Below are 20,467 nucleotides of genomic sequence, written 5' to 3' on the forward strand. Positions count from 1 at the left end.
ATTGTCTGGCTCTCCTGGGTTTCAGGTAAGGAATTGTTCCCAGCCGCTGCATGCTTTCCTAAAATATAGTGCCTAAGGTTTTCCCCTCCCTCTTGGGTCACATTTGGAGCTGATCTGCATTGTCAGAAATGCCACGTAGCATTTCTGGAACTGTGCTACTTCAGAAGTCAGGCATGCTGTTGTACAATGGAACTTTCTTCCGTTTCAAAACCTTTATGCCTGTGGGAAGCTAGCATAGAATCATAGAATTATAGAGTTGGAAGAGATGCCCAAGAATCATCTAGTTCAACCCCCTGCAATGCAGGCATCTCTACTAAAGCATCCATGACAGGTGCCCATCCAACATCTTCTTCAATGAAGGAGAGTCCACCACCTTCTGAGGAAGTCTGTTCCATGGTTAAACAGCCTTTTCCATCTGTGAACCAAAATGAAAGGTTAGCTGGTTGGTCAAATGTAACCAGTTATAAACGTCATGGCTATTCAGTTCTTAATGGACGCTTTCAAAAATTTTATATTTGAAGGAGGAATGTAGTTCTTTAATTACAATGGCAGAGTAATGACAATCGAATTGGTGGGTGGGGTGTTTTTCACTGCCAAAATGTTTCAGATAATTGCTGTAACCGGCACTATAGTCCACATTTAACCAGTCACAGAAGTCGGTTACAGAGCTAATTGTAGCAATCACTTCAAAGAATATTGCGTAACTGTGGCTAACAAATTGTGTCGACATGCTGATGTGGGAGGAGGGTTGTACGTTCTGAGCATGTATCTGAGCAGGATGGGAGAAAGCCAAAGTTATCTTGCTTCTGGAATGCCTTCCCTCCTGGCAGTTCTACTTGCTTTAGGGCAAAAGCTAGGCCTGCTTAACAGGACCCACAGTGAACTTGAGAACATCAGCCGATGTCCCAGTATCCTGCCAAATTCTTTTCTACTTTATGAAGTAGTGTACTGTACTGTACTCTTGCTGATTGCTCAACACGCAATGGCTTCCTTGCTCTGGATGTTCTAATTATCATAGAATTGTAGAGTTGGAAGGGACCTCGAGGGTCATCTAGTCCAACCCCCTGCAATGCAAGAATCTTTTTGCCTAATGTGGGATTCGAACCCACAACCCTGCGATTAAGAGTCTCATGCTCTACCCACTGAGCTATGGTAACCCAGAGTCTCTGCATTGACCACTCTTGAGGCGCATGGAAATTGTTTCTGGAAGTCCCCATTTGCATCAGCAGAAAACTGAAACCTCTTTTCAGTGTTGCACTGAAGACGTTACTGGCATGCCTAAACCTTTTCTTTAAAAAGGTAAAGGACCCCTGACCGTTAGGTCTAGTTGCGGACGACTCTGGGGTTGTGGTGCTCATCTCGCTCATCTGGCCAAGGGAGCCGGCGTACAGCTTCCCGGTCATGTGGTTAGCATGACAAAGCCGCTTCTGGCAAATCAGAGCAGCGCACGGCAACACCGTTTACCTTCCCGCCAGAGTGGTACCTATTTATCTACTTGCACTTTGATTTGCTTTCGAACTGCTAGGTTGGCAGGAGCTGGGACCGAGCAACAGGAGCTCACCCCGTTGCGGTGATTCGAACCGCCAAACTTCCAATTGGCAAGCCCTAGGCTCAGTGGTTTAGATATATTTTCATGCTTTGTTTTATGCTGTTGTAAACTGCTCAGAGGTTTGTTAGTTTGTTTTGCGATGAAACAGTTTGTAAATGTTGTCAGATAAAACAAGAAATAATGCCCGGCCTTAGACATGTTATGGCAACATGGCTTTTCATTCACAAAGCTGCAGTAGCATATGGTTGCCTGGTATTTTGGTCCTTGTTGGGCTAAGTGGGTGGTCAAGGGACACTTTAGACCAGCAGTGCCTCACCTGTGGCCCAACTCCTTGACTCCAACTCCCATCATCCCTGACCATTGGCCATCCTGGCAGATGGGATTTGGGAATCCAACAACCTCTGGAGGGCCACAGGATTCCCACCGCAGCTTTTTAGCAAAGTGAATCTCAGCCGAGAGCCTCACGAGAGGATTTGTTGAAACACTCTTCCATATCACTTATTTAATATTAAACGTTGGGAGTCTGATCTCTGAGAAATGGGATGGGGGAGCCTTAGAAGGATACGTGCCTTTCTCAAGGTTGGTGAATCATTGAAGTTGGGCTGTACCCCAAACGGAGGACAGTGGGCAGGACACCGTGAGCTTCACAGAGTGTCTGAGGAGTGCCGCGGCTCTCAACATGTAGAGGCCTGGAGTGCTGTGTGATGAAATAAGATTTTGGTGCTCTACTCCGTCAAAAGAGATCCTTGGGAAAATCTAGGCAGGTGCCCTTGAGACGACAGTGGTTTTACGGGTTGGGGCCGAGGGGAGTTGTCCCTGCCTAGCCAGCCTGTTCAACGGCTGAATCAAATGTTGGGAAACTCCCAAGTTCCAAAAAAAGCACTTCTGGGAATGAGTTGGAGTCTCGGCGGCAGGCATACTCGCCAGATGTGCTGCATGCTGATTACAGAGCAGAAGTGCCTAGGAACCAGAAGTCGCCTGAGGTGACCTTAAAAGCGCCACCATCGCCCGCAGATGAACATGAATCATTGGCATGCTTGCCGACAAAAAAAAAGGGGGGGGACAGCCTTCCAATAGTGGTGGGAAATGAATTAAAGACCACCAAGGGCAAGCCTGCCCAGCCATGCAATTTTTTTTTACGGTATGTGCATTTGTCTTAAAATTTGTTGTTTCATCTATATTTTGAATGTTGTTATATCTGCTGGTTTTGTTGCCATTTTAAAATTAACGTTTCATGCCTTTTTATTTGTAAGGTTTTCTCCCCTTGATTAAGTGGTGTACAACTTTTGCCAAATTAAGCCACTTCCTGCGGTATATGGGGGCTGGCATAAGGCAATGGCATAGTCTGCTTGGTGCAGCTTTGCCAAGTTTTCCAGTACTGTGACGCCTGGGTAGGTAGAAACTTGTTTGTGTTATCAGAAGACAGGAATGCAAGGTCCACGGAACATTGTTTGAAATAGGACTCCCGCTTCCCTTAACCAAGGTCTGCTGGTTGGAAGATCCCCACAAAAGTCTGCTTTGGAATATTCCGCTACGTTCACCTTCGCTTTATTTGCTGAGTGTGATGACAAGGGCCAGACTGGGTACCTTCCTCTGCTTTAAGCGCCACACGTTTATTTTAACGCATTTTCTCCTCTAAACCCTTCAGATCCAGAACTTCGCATGGCAGAACTGTGGCCCCTCATCTGACCCTGCTGTGATCAGGAGTTTGTCCATATCTCCAGATCCAATTTCGATGCCGGGAGATGTGACAGTCAGCGTAGCCGCTGCTACCACTGTGGCCCTCACTTCACCTCTGAAGGTATGTATGCGGAAGGCCTGTGGGCCAAGCCAGGCAGAAGTGGTTCCTTCACACTGGGAACAGTTTCAGTGCTCTAACGAGGACAAACACGACTGCTTTCTCCCAGGAAAAACCGCGCTTTCGCATTGAGTCGGAACAGTCTGCAACAGGGTTCTCCATGGGTTGCCATTTGTTTCAGCTTTGCACTAAACCGCAGGTTTTCCCGGGGAAAGAGGCTGGGCAAAGGCAAAACTGCTTGGACCTATGCTTTTTAGGCATGAGACGAGTGGAAGTGCGGACTGAGGCCCATCTGGTACTGGTACTAGATTGCATTGGGGCATCAGGAATGCCAAATCCAGGTGTGGACCACAGCTTTCCCCGCTTCCCTCCTTTTTCTTCGCCTCCAGAGTTGTGGTCAGAAAGAAGACATCTTTTCCAAAAGGACAGGCATGGGGAACTTGTGGCCTTCTAGATGCTGCTAGACCTCGGCTCCCATCACCTCTGACCATTGGCCGTGCTGGCTGGGAATTAGAGCTCAGCAGCAGGAGCTAGCGTAAAGGATATAGTCGAGATTTACAGGCCTCTCTTTTCTTTTCTGTTTTTTCTTTTCCAAACAAAGGAATTTGGTATGTAAGTGCATATCAAGAAAGTATGAGCCAAGAAAATGTGATCTGGAAAAAAAGGACTTCACTAGATGGGACAAATCTCTCTCATTGACATAGGATCTCCCTCTGTGTCTCTGAATGGAGAACTGAAGTCACAGAATCATAGAGTTGGAAGGGACTCTGAGGGTCACCTAGTCCAATCCCCTGCAATGCAGGACTATGGAGCTGTCCCATACAGGGATCGAACCTGCAAGCTTGGCATTATCAGTACTGCTCTCTAACCAACTGAGCTATCCAGTCCTGTGTTTAAATGGGAAATATCCCTTAGGATAAGGCAGAGGAGTGCCCAAATCAGCCAGCATAATGCAACTCTTTAGATGGGGCAGGGCTTGTGAAAAGCTATTATTTTCCCTAATAAGAGGTTTCCTTTCTCTGTGCTAAAGTGGGGTAATTTGAGCCTAAAATGTCTAATCATTAGGTAGACGACATACAAACATTTCTACTTGGCATGTCGCACAGGTAGACTGAGCAGAAATGGGAGCTTTCTTCTGCACAACAATTCAGACCCCTTAACAGCCTGTGACGGGCCAAAGAAACAAACCTGGGACAAGCTAGTTCTGTTCACTCTCCAGAATCCCCTTTTTGAAACAGAATTGCATTGTGTTGAGTTGAGCAAACCCCTTAGTCCTGTGGGTGCTAGGAGCTGGCCTTACCATGACCACCTATGCTGAAATGTTACTGCACAGTTTTCAGTGGGATCAAGTTCTGCTGGTGTGGGTATGAAGCACTCGAAATTCCTGCTATGCTAACCACGGCTGAGCATCTGACTGGCTATCAGCAGGAACGGGCTGGGCCCAACCGCATCCTCCCCTGTTAAGCAACTGCATGACCATAGAATTGTAGAGCTGGGAGGGACCCCGAGGGTCATCTAGTTCAACCCCCTGCAATGCTGGAATAGGATGTTAAAATCTGTTTCATTTGCATGTTTTAAGTCTCAACCTTACCTCTTAGTGCAGCCAAGTGGGGTGGGGTAGGGGGTGGGCTTGGGGGCCTGGGAGAGAACCCAGGAAGAGGCAGTGTCAGTATTGAAATGGCCTCCCTTTATGAAAGATTGTGATTATTTATAGATAATACTCCTAACGCAGGCCAAAACATGCTGTGTTTGTGGGTTGTATTGAAGCAACACATCTGATCAAAATCTTGGTAGCTAAGATATGTATAAGTCAAATGCCTACCCACAAACACCTTCTCTTTCTGGGCCCAAGGCCTGAAAACTTTGATTTTTTGTGACTTCAATGATGCAAGTCGCTTGGATATTTACCTCTCTTGCTAGTATAATGATTTTCAGAGCTGCCTTTATTCTCATGACCATGCTTAGTGGTGGTATTCCTGCTTTAGAGATGGGGGAAACAGGAGCAAAGAGCTCCTATGTGTAGAGTTGGAAGGGATCTCTAGTCCCCCTACAATGCCAAATCCACATTTGGAGGTGGGGTTGTGGGCTTCCCGACTGAACCATCGCATAGGGGCTGCGAGCTCAGCCCCTGCGCGATGGAAGGTTCCCGCCTGCGTCATCCCCGGGCCGACCAATAAGGATTGTCAAGCGCACAGACTTGGTGTGAGAGTTCAATCTTGGTGCCTTATCCTTTGCTGCAGGGCAAGCACAAACCATAGCTGGCCCATTAGGCCAAAATGGCAAACCGAGGTTGCCACAAACCAGGAAAGGAGGCAGGAAATTGCTGCGAGGGAGGGAGAAGTGTGTGCTTGGATGCTTAGTCCGGGCTAACATTTGTTATGCCAAACCATGGTCTGCCATTCCATCTTGCCACAGCAAACGCATCCATGGTTCTCGAATGGGCTTGAGATATGAGAAAGAAGGCTGTGATGAGTCTTTATAACCAAGCAGATTTAGAGAGTTTAAATGTGAGGCATCGGAGGAAGTGCAAGGGAGCTTAACTTCCTTTTACGAGACTTCAGATGCAATATGGAAAGAGGAGGTGACCTCCAAAGAGGAACCTGTGTGTGTGTGTGTGTGTGTGTGTGTGTGTGTGTGTGTGTGTGTGCATGCGTGCGTGCACCACCTGTTTCACATTCAGAGAGCTGTGGCCTTTTGCTTTGTTCTCAGTGTGGGTGCCACCACCTCTGGGACCCCAGAGGACACCTTGCCCACCCCTCCACTTGCACTGCCTTCCTGCATCTCCCCTCCAGCAAGCTCCCTAATTTTATTTTATTTTGCAAGATTCCTTTTCTTGAAACATGGGAAAGAAGTGTCACAAGAGGTAGCATGACTTGCTTGTGTGTTCCTGTCCAGGGCTGCTTTTTAGGACTCTCGCACAACGGGACAGGAATCCTCCTTGAGCTGGCGCACTCTCCCAGGTGTCCGTCCTATTTAGCAAAAGCACAATGGTCCATAATGGCAATTCCTGGCAAAAACTGTCAGAGAACAGCTTGCTGGAGAAGAGACTTGGGGAGGCAATGCTGGGTGCTTGAGCAGTGGGATCAGATGGGGGGGGGATACACCCTGGGAATATCCTTGCACTGCCTCTGGTTTTCTCGAACTCTCCATCCAAAGCGAGAGGTCAGGCAGAGGAAATCACTTCTTCATGGTTAAACTGTGGAGGCAGTGCTCAGCACCAACCTGGATGGCTTTAAAAGAGGATTAGACAAATGCATGGGGGGATGAGGCTAGCAGTGGCTAATAATCACAATATGTTCTCCTTATACTGTCAGAACCAGTATGCCTCTGAAATCTAGTTACTGGGGAGTGCAAGCATGGACTCAGGTTCTGCTATGGGGCTTCCCTTAGGCATCTGGATGTGAGAAGAGGATGCTGGACTAGATGGGCCTTTGGCCTGATCCATCAGGGCTCTTATGTTCGGATGACAGCAAAGATGCAGCTGGGGCAGAGGGCCATGAGCCTGAATACTCCAATGTTGCAGAAAGGGAACTTTGCTTATTGGGGGAAATGCCTGGCATTACTGTACAGAGCAGCCTTATGTGCAGTGAGTGGAATGAAAATAGCTCGGCTCAGCTGTTCCTGAAACATCTCTGAAAGCAAGAGAGGCCTTGTGAGCTATCATGCAGGTAGGGCCTGTTTTGAAACCAGTTGGAGCTGGGAGGCTTAATTAGGCTTGTTCCTTGCCTATTCAGCCAGGTTGCATGTTTAAACCCAAGTGTGGCAGTAGTACACGTGGAAAAGATCTAGGGGTCTTGGTGGACCGCAAGCTTAACTTAAGTCAATAGCGTGGTGCAGCAGCAGCAGCAAAAAAGCTAATGATCTTCTAGGCTGCATCAACAGAAGTCTAGTGTTCAGATCAAGGGAAGTCATAGTCCCACTCTATTCTGCCTTGGTCAGACCACACCTGTCCTGGGTGCCACAAATTAAGGAGGATATTGGCAAGCTGGAACATGTGCAGAGGAGGGGAGACCAAGATGATCAAGCGTCTGGAAACCAAGTCTTATGAGGAACAATTGAGGAAGTTGGGTATGTTTAGGCTGGATAAGAGGAGACTGAGAGGAGATATGAAAGCCATCTTCAAATATCTTATTGGGTTTTTGTTTAAAAAACCCTGTGAAGAGGCAGCAGGTAGTTTCAGATTGAGAGGGTATAACAGAAGCTGCTTAAACCTTCACTTTCCAGCCCTTTGTGTGTTCAGAAATGCACACGCATGCACGCACACCCCCCTATCCACATTTGTTTTTCTCTCATTGAGAGGGAAGATGCAGAGGGGAGAAGGAATCCTGAGCCGATCAGTGTCTGGGAAGGAAATGGTTAAGCAGCTCCTCTGTACACGAGCACACTTTGAAGCAGGTGCTTTTCAAGATAAAAGAAGGATAAAAAGAAAGATAAAAGAAGGATGGGAAGGGGGTGGTGTATATCTGGGACAAGAACCTGCTCTAATATGGCCATTCATTTGTTGCATCTCAGTTTTACGTATTTCCTCTGCCTGTTGCGGTGGTGTTCTGTGGTTCTTTATTGTTGCATACTGCCCAGCAATCTGTTACAGTGAAGGTCAAGTCAGGGGGGGAAAGCATAAAGAAATCAGGAATTGTTGCTCCTTACTGCTGTCTTGTGGTGGTACCTAAGAGCTGACTCCAATCGAAGCTGCAAATTAGAGCCCACTCAGGTGCTTCTGGGGACTCACAAGTTCCCAGCCTCTGGTAATAAGAGGTATATCGATGTCCGTACCAAGAGGTGAAATATAAATGCTCGAGTTGGTTACAATGCTGCCAAATTCAAAGTTTATTCCAAAAGCATAAAGAAATCGGATTCCCAGAAAATGAATCTAAAATTCAAGAGGTTTTGATTGAAAATCCGAATAAATCATTGGCAAACTTATATAATTTTCTCCTAGAATGGGAATTAAAAGATGAAGTTGTGAAAGCTACCATGATAAAATGGGCCCAAGACATTGGGAGGCCCCTATATAGTAATCAATGGGAAAAATTATGGAGGGAGGGAATAAAATTTACAGGGTGTGCAGGGATAAAAGAGAATATGCTAAAATTGGTCCATAGGTGGCACCTGACACCAGATAGAATTGCTAAAATATATAAGAACAAATCGAATAAATGTTGGAAATGCATGGAAAAATTTGGTAGCTATTACCATTGTTGGTGGCAATGCGAGAAAATTTATAAATTTTGGAATATAATTTATGAGAAATTGAAAAAGATGCTAAAGCTAACGTTCGAAAAGAAACCAGAAATATTCTTGTTAAGCATGGTACCCGAAAATATCCCAGATGATAGAAAAAATATATTTTTGTACGCATGCGCTGCAGCCAGAATCCTTATTGCCCAAAATTGGAAGGGAGAAAAAATCCCGACAGTATTAGAATGGCAGGAAAAATTGGTGGAATTCATGAACCTAGCTAAAATGACGGCAGCCATCAGGAATATCCCAAGGGAGAAGTGTAAAATAGAATGGAAGTATGTTGAGGACTATCTGATTAAGGAAAATTTCAGTACTGAATTGGTGATTTGTCTAAATTGAAAGAAATGCAGGGAAATATAGAGAAGGTACATATTGAACAATATAGAGAAGAAATAAAATACTGTATAGTGAATCTATGTAACAATGCAAGATAAGAAGATTTTATTCTAAAAGGAAGCGGTATTATCAGTAGTAGGGAGTCAATTTTTAATTTTATTTTTTTTCTTGTTTAGCTCTCTGTATGCTTTATTCTGAAAATCATGATTTGATGATTGTATGCTGGTGTGTGTTTTTTCTTTCTTTTTCTCTTTCTTTCTTTTTTTCTTCTTCTTTCTTTTTTTCTTTTGACCATGTAAATTTTTTTAAAAGGATTGAAATAAAGTATTTATTATTTAAAAATTTAATTTTTTAAAAAAATAAGAGGTATATCGATGTTATCGATGATGATGATGAGGCCAGCGATGGGGGATAATGGGAGTTGTGGTCTTTCAAATGATGATGGACTACATGCTCCCCAACCTTGGCCTGTAGGTAGGTGGGCCAATTGTCCAAGCTATAGGAAGCATTGAGCTGTGGATGTTTATTGAGGAGGAAAGTTGGAGGCTAAGTTAATGTTTGTGTGTAATGTTTACTTCTAGGGAGAGGTTGTTTTGGAGAAGAAGATCGGCGATATGTGGATAAAGGTCCCCTGCGTGGACGAACTTGGCAGCTGCACCTATGATGATCTTTGTGCCAAACTGGATCAGGCTATTCCTCCTGGCCAGCCATGCCCGGAACCAATGCAGACTTATGGCATTCCTTGCCATTGCCCCTTCAGAGCGGTAAGCTCAAGCTTCCCCCTCTTGCTTACTAGGAAGGGGAACCAAAGAAACAAATCCCACATGAGATGGGCAGCTGCAAGGCCTGCCACCAAATTCCACATCCCTGTGGAATATGCAGGTCCATCAGAGAAGGACAGGGGTTCCGTACAGCTGTTAGGCTTAGCCAAGGTTTGCAGTCAAATTTGCTGCATGTTTAATAATCAAGGAAGTATGGAGGGCAGGGGGCAGGGCTCATGGTAAAGGGCAGATAAGAAAGCTTATAAATACATCTCCATGCAAAAATTAGAAACCCCCGTAGTGCAGTGCACCTATAATTAAGCCCCATGTGCATTAAAAGAAGTTAAGGGAGTATGATGAAGTCCAGTAAAGGAATGAACGTGCAAATGGAGCTGACTGTCTTTCCAACAGATAGCTGAGTTTCCTCTGGAAAACCAATACTTGGAGCTGGAAAGATGGGTTTCAATCATGCTGGTTTTGCAGACCCTTAATTCAGTCCCATTTCTGCCCAGCTCTGCTCCACATCTGCATCCTGTAAACTGAAAGGGGGCAGCCTACAAGGTATTTTTCAGGGATGCATTTACCGTAGCAGCCCATTGTGTCCTAAGGTAAGGTTCAGAGTTAGAGTATTGCTCACATGAGGACATCTCTATGGGTATCTAGGCTTGGGCCCTATATGTGATGGAGGAGCCAGAAGCTGCTTACTCCAGCTAGCCACTCTTGCTTCTAGAAAAGAGCATCTTCTAGAGTTTGACAGGTTTGAGTGGATTGGTTTGTATGTTTTCAGTTGTGCAAACTGGGTGGGCCTGCTGGCTCCCAGTGAGGGGCTGGAATATTTCAGTGGCCATACCTATCACCCTGTAATTTCTCCTTGATTTCATACTGTAAAGGATCTGCTTATTGAGTGTTCCTATTGGCACTGTTCGTATACCTGATGGAGGGAGCAGAAAGTGTTGGCTGACAGATTTGTGTGTATGTGTGTTTTCTCCTTTCAGGGTTCTTACAACTTGCCTTCCTCCACCTTCTACATCCCCACCTTGGATTTGCCTCCCATGCTCACCAATGGGGACTACAGGTTCAAGGTTGTGCTGAGCAATGGTGACCAACAGCTGGGCTGTCTCAAGTTGTCGCTTTCCCTGCACTCTGAGAGCCGGTGGTTTTGGTGACTACAACGGAGGCATCTTTGGGCTTGAGTGCCACATTTCTTACCCCACCCCCTCCTCTTGAATTGCTAATACTAAGACTTCTTAGCTGCAACTGCTTTTATGATGGCTTCTGAGGAGGAGCCAAGATGATGATGTGAACAGCAGCCTCTATCTTTCGCTCTGCTTTTTTTTTTAAAAAAAAATTAACTTCTGCTGATAGCTTTTAATCACTTGGAAAAATCACCAAACTCAATGAAGAAATGTTCAGAAATATTTTTTTTAAAAAAATTAGAATTGGAGATGTCTGTGCCTAACCAGTGTTTATGCATTGGTTATAATTAGGGCAGCTTTCCCTAACCTTGGTCCCTTCTCCCCCAAGGCACTGTTGGACCAGATCTCTCATCATCTCTAAACATTGGCTAGGCTGGCCGGGGATGGTGGAAGGTGTGGTCCAGTAATGTCCAGGGGAGCCAGTTGGGGAAGGCTGGATCAGGACCACATCACCCTGGATATATATGCTACACAGGGGTAGGGAGTGCATAATGGCTACGTGGATAGATGTAAGTGCAGTTTCTCAGCTTGGTAAAGTGACACAAACATACTGTAATCTTTATGCATCACTGTCCATAAGATTCCTCTTCACCCCCAGGGTCTCAAACTATGGGGTTGTGAGAATACTGAAAGGTGGTTGGGGTATGCTGACAGGATAGCTTGAGCAGACTCATGAAGCAGTAACCAGAGGAAGAAACCACGCTTCCTGCTTTCTGCATCACAGATCAAAATAGCCAGGCAGGCTCCACCATCTCATCTGTATTTACTTCTGCAAACGCTGCTTGGTCAAGGGGGCTCCTTCACTCTGCTGTACACCAAGCACGCTATATGAGCAAGCAGTTCTAATCCCTCAAAAGGCCCATATCTGTTAGTCTTGTGCTGCCTAAGTTGAACTTTGTGCATGAGGACTAGATCCAAGCAAGAGAGTGGAACAATGAAGGGAACACACACACACACACTTACATCTCCTGATTGCAAACCATATGTGCTGTTTCATGCTCCTGTTTATCTTCTGAACAGAAGTTTGGTGCTTGGTTAGAGAGAGGGGTTTTTGGTGGGATTTATCTGTTCAAGTTAGCTTCTGATAAAAGCAGAAGGAAAACACTCAGCATAAAAGATCTGTATGGTGTTTCATGCAAGACTCTGCCAACATTTATGGAAAAGGACCAAATGCTTGCAGTGCTGTCCCAAAGTATCTGTGGACAGTTTGGGGACTGTTGGGCAAAGTGACACATCTCCATCTCTGTGGGAATTTTCTCTTCTTGTTCAACTAGAAAACGAAAGATGCTTACTTAACTTCTGTTTCCTAAGGAACCAATTAATCCCGCACTGATGGGAGTCCGGGGGAGGGAGGGAATCACAAATCTCTCTTATTCTCAATGAGATGTGTTCTGGATTGAAGGAGAACAAAAAATTCTAACATTCTGATCTAATTTCATGAATCGGCCAAGTAATCTAATGACATGAATATAAGATGTATAGTTGTTGTGCCATATGGTGAGTGAGTACTGTGTATCATTTCTGTAGTTCTGTGTTCTATGAGGTGATGAACAAATTTGCCGGATACATACTACATGTGCAGCACTGGTAAGAGACTGTTACAATAATGAGCCTGGACACCTGGACTAAGAATTAGTCCTTGTTCTGTGAGCCTGCTTGACTGATGCTCATGGAAACTCTTCCCTTAACCCCCATTATGTGCGATAGAGCCCTTGGGGTGCCCCCTCCTTTTCTCTCCCTCCACCTTGCTTCCCTCCTAATGAGACCTTAAGCTTGCAGGGTGATTGTTTTAAGCCTTGCACATTTTTAAGGATTTGTACCTGTACTCTGGGTATACAACATACTTTGCCCTGTTTTATTACCCTTGTTGGTACTGACATTAATAGAACTCTGCCTGAAGTATTCAGTGGAGGTGTTAATTGTAGAAGCCCTCCTTACCTTGTGCCATACTGGATAGGCCATGATACTTCACAGTGCCATCTTGAATATCTGAACTCCCCAAAAGCTGGTCCTTCCATATTCCAAACATACTTTTGTGTCTTACCCATCTCTACCATGTGCTTCATGTTCCCCTCTTATGCAAACAAATATTGAGACTCTGGGGAAAATGCATTGCAACTGATAGAGGAGCAACAGTTTAAAGGAAGAACTACCGTACCATCATAGTCCTTCCAGCTCACTGCCGTCTCTAGTCCTAGCAAATTATTCTTCCAGTCCACTTAAAATATCAGCCTGAAGGGCCCTAAGTCCTAGTGGCAAATCCCTTTGTCAGAGCTAGACTCGCCAAGGCAGCATCGCTTTATCTGCATAGGTGTTCAAATATATTTAATGTGCACACATCCGGAGTCACGGGGAGTGGCACAAGAAAATATATTGCCCTCTAGCTTAAAAACAACTCTCTCGTTTCCTCTTTTGCCTAAGAGGTTTGCACACAAAACCACTGCTGTGCTGTCTTGCAATATTGCTCGTAAGCATGCAGTTGTTATTGAACTTCCCATGTTAAATTGTCAGACCTGTGCCCTGGCAGCCTGCTAGTATTACTCCATATTTTTATATGACCATGTTGCTAAAGTGCCTTGTAAGCCTTAAATAATAATGGCCGTGGTGTGTCCAGATGCTGGATGTAATCACATGGATACATGTATAGAACATGACTGATGTAGCATATGTACCTGTAGAATATATTACTTAGGAGAATACCTTTCATCAAAAAAACCTTTTTGAGCTTGCTACATTTCACAAATGATCACAATTTCCTACTGATTTCATCTGCATTCTAATCATCTCTTAAATTATCTCCACCCTGAATGCTTAGCAGTGGCCAGCTGATTTATTTTGTGGTATCCAACTTTATGATTGAGGGGGGAAAATCGAGTGGCCTTTAGTGTTGGTGCCATACGAAAGTATTGAATAAAATCTTTTTATTCCATACCTGCTGTGTTAGTGTCTGATTGGTCTATGGTTGTGTACTTATGTGGAAGTGCGGCCATGCAAATCTTTGGGAGGGTCACAGTGACACATGCTACAACCCTGAATTCCATTGACAAAGAACAACAAAGGATACAATGATCACATACAGAAGGGAGCCCACTGCAAATTCAGAAGACATTGTTGTCTGGTCCTGGGTTCTTGGAGCTTGTCGAACTGGCAATTGTTGTGCAGGCAGTTGCATTTACAGTTTATTACCACAAGCTGCTGCCACATCTTTTCAACATGTGAATCCACCTAACTGTAAAAATGCAAGAATAGAAAAAACACTATCAACATGGAGCCAAAAAATTATCAATAGGATAGGATTCTTTCTAACTCACACTTTTCGGCAGTTGCGTACACCTCCATTTTATGTAAGTTTTGCATTTATCTTCAAGTCTTCAAATGCAAGGCTCATTTTAAGACTGGCCTAAACTGGCGTTGCCTAGGCATAGTACAAAATGTGCCCACGCTGCAATACTGCATCTCCTTTTCTCCACAATTTCCTCTGATTATTATGCTAAAGTAGATACAGTAGTAAGAGAGAGATGTTGAAGGTTGAGGATTAGAGTATTACTGAGCCTTGTGCTGGGTTTTTACCATTACTCTACATAACTACATCTGGATAGAGTGACTGATAGTTACATACTTAGCCTCAAACAGAGTATTCTTGTTTAGATGTAGCAGTGAATACACCGTTATGGAAATCCCATAATAAGTGAATATGCAATGCGTACACAAGGTCAGTTGAGTCTCAGACCTTGAGATGAATGCTGCTTGATTGTGGCATCTGAGGAATTGTCAATTCTGAATTTGGGAACTTACCTGGAAAGCAGCTTTTGGTGACTGTGGAATGCAAGGAGCTGCCTTCTACCAAGCTAGACCCTTGGTCATAGCTCTGTCTATATACCTTGGATGGGAAACTTGTAGCCCTCAAGATTTGTATGACTCCCAACTTCCATCAGTCCCAACCTGCATAGCCAATGATCAGAAATTATGGGAGTTGGTCTGGAGAGCCAAACATCCTCCCACCCATCTAATCCAACACTAGCTGGTTTTCCAGGGTGTCCGACAGAAGCCCCTTTCCCCCAATAGCTGGAGGTTGCACCCTGCACCTTCTGCATGCAAAGCAAGTCCTCTGCCACTGAGCTGCACCCCTTCACCAGTCTGGTTTGGTGCTGTAGCCCCAACCTGGAAGCTCAGGAAGTGACCTGGAGAAAAGGCAAGTAAGCTCCAAGGCAACCATCTCCCCCTCTCACTGCAGAATGGGAGCAATGTGCATTGTGCAATTTGTTGTGGTGGTCAGCTCCAGAATGAGGCAGAGCCTAGCACAAGACTAGCACTGAGTAAGCCTGGCCTGAGGCGAACTGCTCCCAGTTCTTGTAGATTAGATAAGAAGAGGGCACTGCGTGGAAATGGCCAGAGCCCAGCCCTCCTCCCAGCCTAAGCTTTGGCTTGCTTTCTTTGAGCGATCGGGGTGGTTCTGTTTGTTGTGTATTGAGTCAAAGGATTTTATATCTGTATTATTATTGTCTGTATTTGCATTAGGATAAAGTAACTGCCTTTTGGTTCCAGAGGGTACAGCTACTATTGGTTCATTTAAGCTGCTGTATTTGGATCCTCTGTCTTATTGGTTTCCTCCAAAAGGCAGCACTGTGATTGCTTGATATTGTTCCCTCCAAAATGTATCCCTTCCTAGCTAGTCCCCTGTCCCTATAAATGTAGCTTTCCTCTCCTCAGTCTTCAGTCTTGTTCACTTTAATAAAGAGCTGTTACTAGAGAACTGTCTCCAGCATGTTATGTCAAGAGAGCTGAAATCACAAACCCCACGTCACAACAACTGGCGACGAAGGTGGGATCCGGAATGCTGAGGAGCGGTTAAACACAACCCTGCCTCAGAGTCCGGATTGCAGCTGAGAACAAGACTCACTGGCCAGCTGAGAAGACGACCCTGCCCGCTAGGACAATGGAGAGTCCAAGGGTATTGGAGCCCTTCCAGCCATCAGAGCCCCACACCTGGGAAGACTACGTCGAACGCTTCGAGTTCTTTGCAGTGGCTCAAGGGATCACCGACGCCAGCAAAAGAAGGGCCACATTCCTGAGCTACTGTGGGCCCGAGACCTTCAAGCTGGCCAAGGCATTACTTGCTCCAGCGAAGCTGAGTGAGACATCTCTCAAAGATATTCTTGCCTGCCTAACAAGCCACTTGGCGCCTACTGAGACCAAGATGGCCCGGCGGATGGAGTTCCATAAGAGGCAGCAGCATGCTGGGGAGTCTGTATCCACATTTCTGGCTGAACTCCGGAAGCTCGCTCAGCACTGCGGCTTCCAAAATCTGGAAGAGACTCTCCTGGATCGGTTTATTGGTGGTCTGAGCAGCAAGAAAGCCAGAAGACGCATCGTGGCTAAAGAAGAGGTTACCCTTGCTTCAGCCTTGAAGGAGGCCACCGCCACGGAGAATTATGAAAGAGAGGAGCTTGATGCCAGTCGCAAGGCCACTAAGCCACAGATAGAAGTTGCGCATGCCATGGACGAGCTAGAGGCTACTCCGAGCCAGAGCCCAGTCCGTGGGGTCGAGTTGGTGCGTCAGGCCTGCACAGTGCACAAAGATCGCCGAGGCAGTTGCCCAGGTTGTGGCGGAAACCATGAGCGGAAGAGTTGTCGTTTCAGGGATGCTATGTGCCGGACGTGCGGAAAGACGGGTCACATCGCCAGGGTCTGTAGATCGGCGGCGTCGGGAGCAACAGGAGCACCTAGACTGGAGCATCGCAGACCGCCCACAGCAACTCGTTTTCTAAAGGACTGCCACTACGTAACGGAGATCAACGGGAGGGCCGTGCAGTTTCCAGCGCAAGGCAAGGCACACGTCAAGGTGAAGATTGAGGGTCAGCAGTGCGACATGGAGGTGGACTCCGGATCTGCATTCACCATCGTGTCGGACCAGACCGCGAAGACATTCTTCCCCAGGGGTAAGTTGCCCCCTCTGGAGCCCTTCCCGGCAACCTTGCAGTCGTACTCAGCAGGCCGCATCCATGTTATGGGAATGTGTGCCGTGAGAGTACAGTTCCGGGACAAACAGGCTGTACTCAAACTGGTGATTGCGAAGGGCAGTCGCCCCAGTCTCCTGGGCACTGACTGGTTCCCCGCCCTGGGACTGAGTATCTCAGGGCTTAATTCAATCCAAACCTGCCCTGAGATGAGCGAGGCATTATGCAAGGAATTTGCTGGTCTCTTTAATGGAAAACTGGGTTGTTATAAAGGGCCCCCAGTTGACTTCGAGTTGGACCCCGGTGTGGCCCCAATCCGACTCAAACCAAGGCGAGTGCCATTTGCACTGCAACCCAAGATCGAGGCAGAGCTGGATAAATTGGTCAAGCAGGGAGTTCTCTCACCCGTGGACTCTGCTAAGTGGGAGACTCCAATCGTCACACCCCTTAAAGCAAATGGGGAAGTCAGGATATGTGCAGATTACAAATGTACTATCAATAAGGCACTCAGGGGAAACTCATACCCCATTCCAGTCGTATCACATCTGTTGGCTAAACTGGCTGGGGGCAAGGTGTTCGCCAAAATTGACCTGGCACAAGCTTACCAACAGCTGCCAGTAACCCCACAATCAGCGGAAGCACAGACTATTGTCACACATAAAGGGGCGTTCAGAGTTAACAGATTACAGTTCGGAGTTTGTGTGGCCCCAGGGATTTTTCAAGGGCTCATGGAACGCCTGTTAAGAGGTCTGCCGGGGGTCTTGCCATTTTTTGATGATGTTTTGATTGCTGGAAAAGACCCACAGGAACTGGTTGCGCGTGTCCGTGCAGTGTTGCTCAAGTTCAAGGAGGTGGGGTTGCAACTGAAAAAAGAAAAATGCAGTTTTGGGGTGCCAACTGTGGATTTCTTGGGGTTTAAAATTGATGCATCAGGCATCCACCCCACAGATGCTAAGATTAAGGCCATCATCGAGGCACCACGACCACAGAACAAGACGGAGTTGCAGTCATTCCTGGGACTTATTAACTTTTATCATTCGTTCTTACCCCAGAAAGCTTCGGTAGCTGAACCATTACATAGACTATTGCAGAAAAAGAATGTGTGGCGATGGGGGCAGGAGCAGCAGAAGGCTTTTGACTCCTTGCGAGGAATGCTGAGTAGCAGGAGCGTCCTTGCTCATTATGATGAGTCAAAGCCGCTGGTCCTGGCATGTGATGCCTCTCAATACGGTCTGGGGGCTGTGCTGAGTCATAGGGAACCGGATGGGTCGGAAAAGCCCATCTCTTTCTATTCCCGTACGTTGTCGCCCACAGAGCGCAACTATGCTCAAATTGATAAAGAGGCACTGGCTATTGTGTCCGGAATCAAAAGGTTCTATGATTATTTGTACGGTCGCCATTTCTCCATTGAAACGGACCACAAACCACTGTTAGGGTTGTTCAACCCAAACAAACAAACGCCACAAATTCTCTCCCCCAGAATGTTGCGTTGGTCAATATTCCTGAATGGGTTCCAGTACACCTTGACCCATGTGCCAGGGAAACAGTTGTGCCACGCTGATGCGCTGAGTCGATTGCCCCTTCCTGGCGGGAGCAATGAGGATCCTGCTCCGGCGGAGCACATTATGATGCTAGAAACACTTCCGGGGGCTCCTGTAACAGCTACGGATATAGCTGAGAAAACTAGGAAAGATGCTGTTCTCTCCCGTGTGCTCACTTGGGTGGGGAGGGGGTGGCCAGGTGGTCCGCATGAAGAAAAATTCAGGCCTTATGCGACAAGGCAGCACGAATTGTCCATGCATAAGGGTTGTCTCCTATGGGGAGATAGGGTGATCATCCCAGCACCACTGAGAAACAGGGTTCTTGAGACGCTTCACATGGGACACCCGGGAATGGTCAGGATGAAGTCGCTAGCCCGATGTTATGTGTGGTGGCCTGGAATGGACCAGAACATAGAACAATGGGTACGAACATGCAAGGCATGCCAAGAGGTGCGGCCAGAAGTGGCCAGAGCACCAGTCCACTGGTGGGAGCAGTCCAGGACTCCCTGGAGCCGGCTGCACATAGATTTTGCTGGGCCATTCCAAGGGAAGGTCTTTTTGGTTATCGTTGATGCATATTCCAAATGGTTAGAAGTGGCGATGGTCCCTAGCATGGCATCAGCTGCCGTAATCAAGGTGTTGAGGCAGCTGTTTGCTACCCACGGGTTACCTGAGACCATTGTATCAGATAATGGGGCAGCTTTTGTATCCCAAGAATTCAGGGCATTCTTGGCTGATAACTTTATAAGAGGGGTCACATCCGCGCCCTTTCACCCATCCTCCAATGGGCAGGCTGAGCGCATGGTAAGAACAGCCAAAGAATCCATTGCGCGCTTAATGGAGGGTAACTGGTCGGCTCGCATTGCGCGAATGTTATTTTTGCAGCATGCGACGCCGTGTACTGCGACGGGCAAGTCGCCAGCCGAGCTGCTCTTAGGTAGAAGACTGGTAACGGTGCTGGATTATGTCCACCCAGATAAAATGCCAAACCGTAATTCAAGAGCAACCCCCCAGGCTGAGACTGACACAACAAGGTATCTCGCCCCTGAAGATCTGGTCTGGGTGAGGAACTATTCACGAGGTCCGCGGTGGGTGGCCGGTGTGATCACCCGGGCTAGTGGACCTGTGTCCTATTATGTGACCTTGGAAAATGGGCAAGTTTGGAAGAGACATATAGATCAGCTGAGGCGCCGGGCGCTCAGCAGGGAGGAGTCAGATAATTCATCCCTGGCTAATGACGCACAGCTGCAAGACCAGAGTGAAAATGGTCCAGAGGTACAGTCACCAGGGGCTTCAGCAAATGAACCAGGGTCTGCTAGTCCTCATGATGACGAGGTACAGGTCGGGGACCCTGAGATGTCTGGGACTCCATCTGTTCCTGATGAAACCCCTATAGCAGCCCCTCCACCACAGGTAACACCCAATCCAGAACCTGCAACACCTGTTGTCAGGAGATCAGGTAGAAGTTGTAGGACCCCACAGTACCTGAGGGATTACGTCTGCTGTGCTCACTAGGGGGGGAGGGGTGTTGTGTATTGAGTCAAAGGATTTTATATCTGTATTATTATTGTCTGTATTTGCATTAGGATAAAGTAACTGCCTTTTGGTTCCAGAGGGTACAGCTACTATTGGTTCATTTAAGCTGCTGTATTTGGATCCTCTGTCTTATTGGTTTCCTCCAAAAGGCAGCACTGTGATTGCTTGATATTGTTCCCTCCAAAATGTATCCCTTCCTAGCTAGTCCCCTGTCCCTATAAATGTAGCTTTCCTCTCCTCAGTCTTCAGTCTTGTTCACTTTAATAAAGAGCTGTTACTAGAGAACTGTCTCCAGCATGTTATGTCAAGAGAGCTGAAATCACAAACCCCACGTCACAACACTGTTCTTGCCATTAAAGCACGTTTTCAGCTTCTTGCTTCTGTCATGGAAGCCCTTTAACAGTCAGGAGAGAGAGTCAGGATTGCTGTTCACACACACACCTTTTAAGCACATATAATTTTGATTACACACACACACACAGTTTTAATTTTTAGCCATGTTCAATAGTTTTTAATGATCGTCTTTAGCGGTTCTAGCAGGGTGTAAACAAA

The 20,467-nt window shown here is 46.5% G+C and overlaps 1 protein-coding gene across 2 annotated transcripts in view; it reads left to right on the plus strand.

Annotated features, from left to right (window-relative positions):
- The window catches only part of GM2A (ganglioside GM2 activator), a 34,904-nt gene extending 21,092 nt beyond the window's left edge, over window positions 1–13,812 (plus strand). For both annotated transcript variants that reach the window (XM_060271630.2, XM_035105697.3), the window contains exons 2-4: window positions 3,198–3,350; window positions 9,506–9,688; window positions 10,681–13,812. In XM_060271630.2, coding sequence (XP_060127613.1) covers window positions 3,198–3,350; window positions 9,506–9,688; window positions 10,681–10,851 — 507 coding nt within the window. In that variant the 3' untranslated portion in view covers window positions 10,852–13,812. The remainder of the gene's footprint in view (window positions 1–3,197; window positions 3,351–9,505; window positions 9,689–10,680) is intronic.
- Window positions 13,813–20,467: the final 6,655 nt, after the last annotated feature.

This window comes from Zootoca vivipara, chromosome 2, assembly GCF_965207765.1.
Source record: "Zootoca vivipara chromosome 2, rZooViv2.hap1.1, whole genome shotgun sequence".
Taxonomy (NCBI): Eukaryota; Metazoa; Chordata; class Lepidosauria; order Squamata; family Lacertidae; genus Zootoca; species Zootoca vivipara.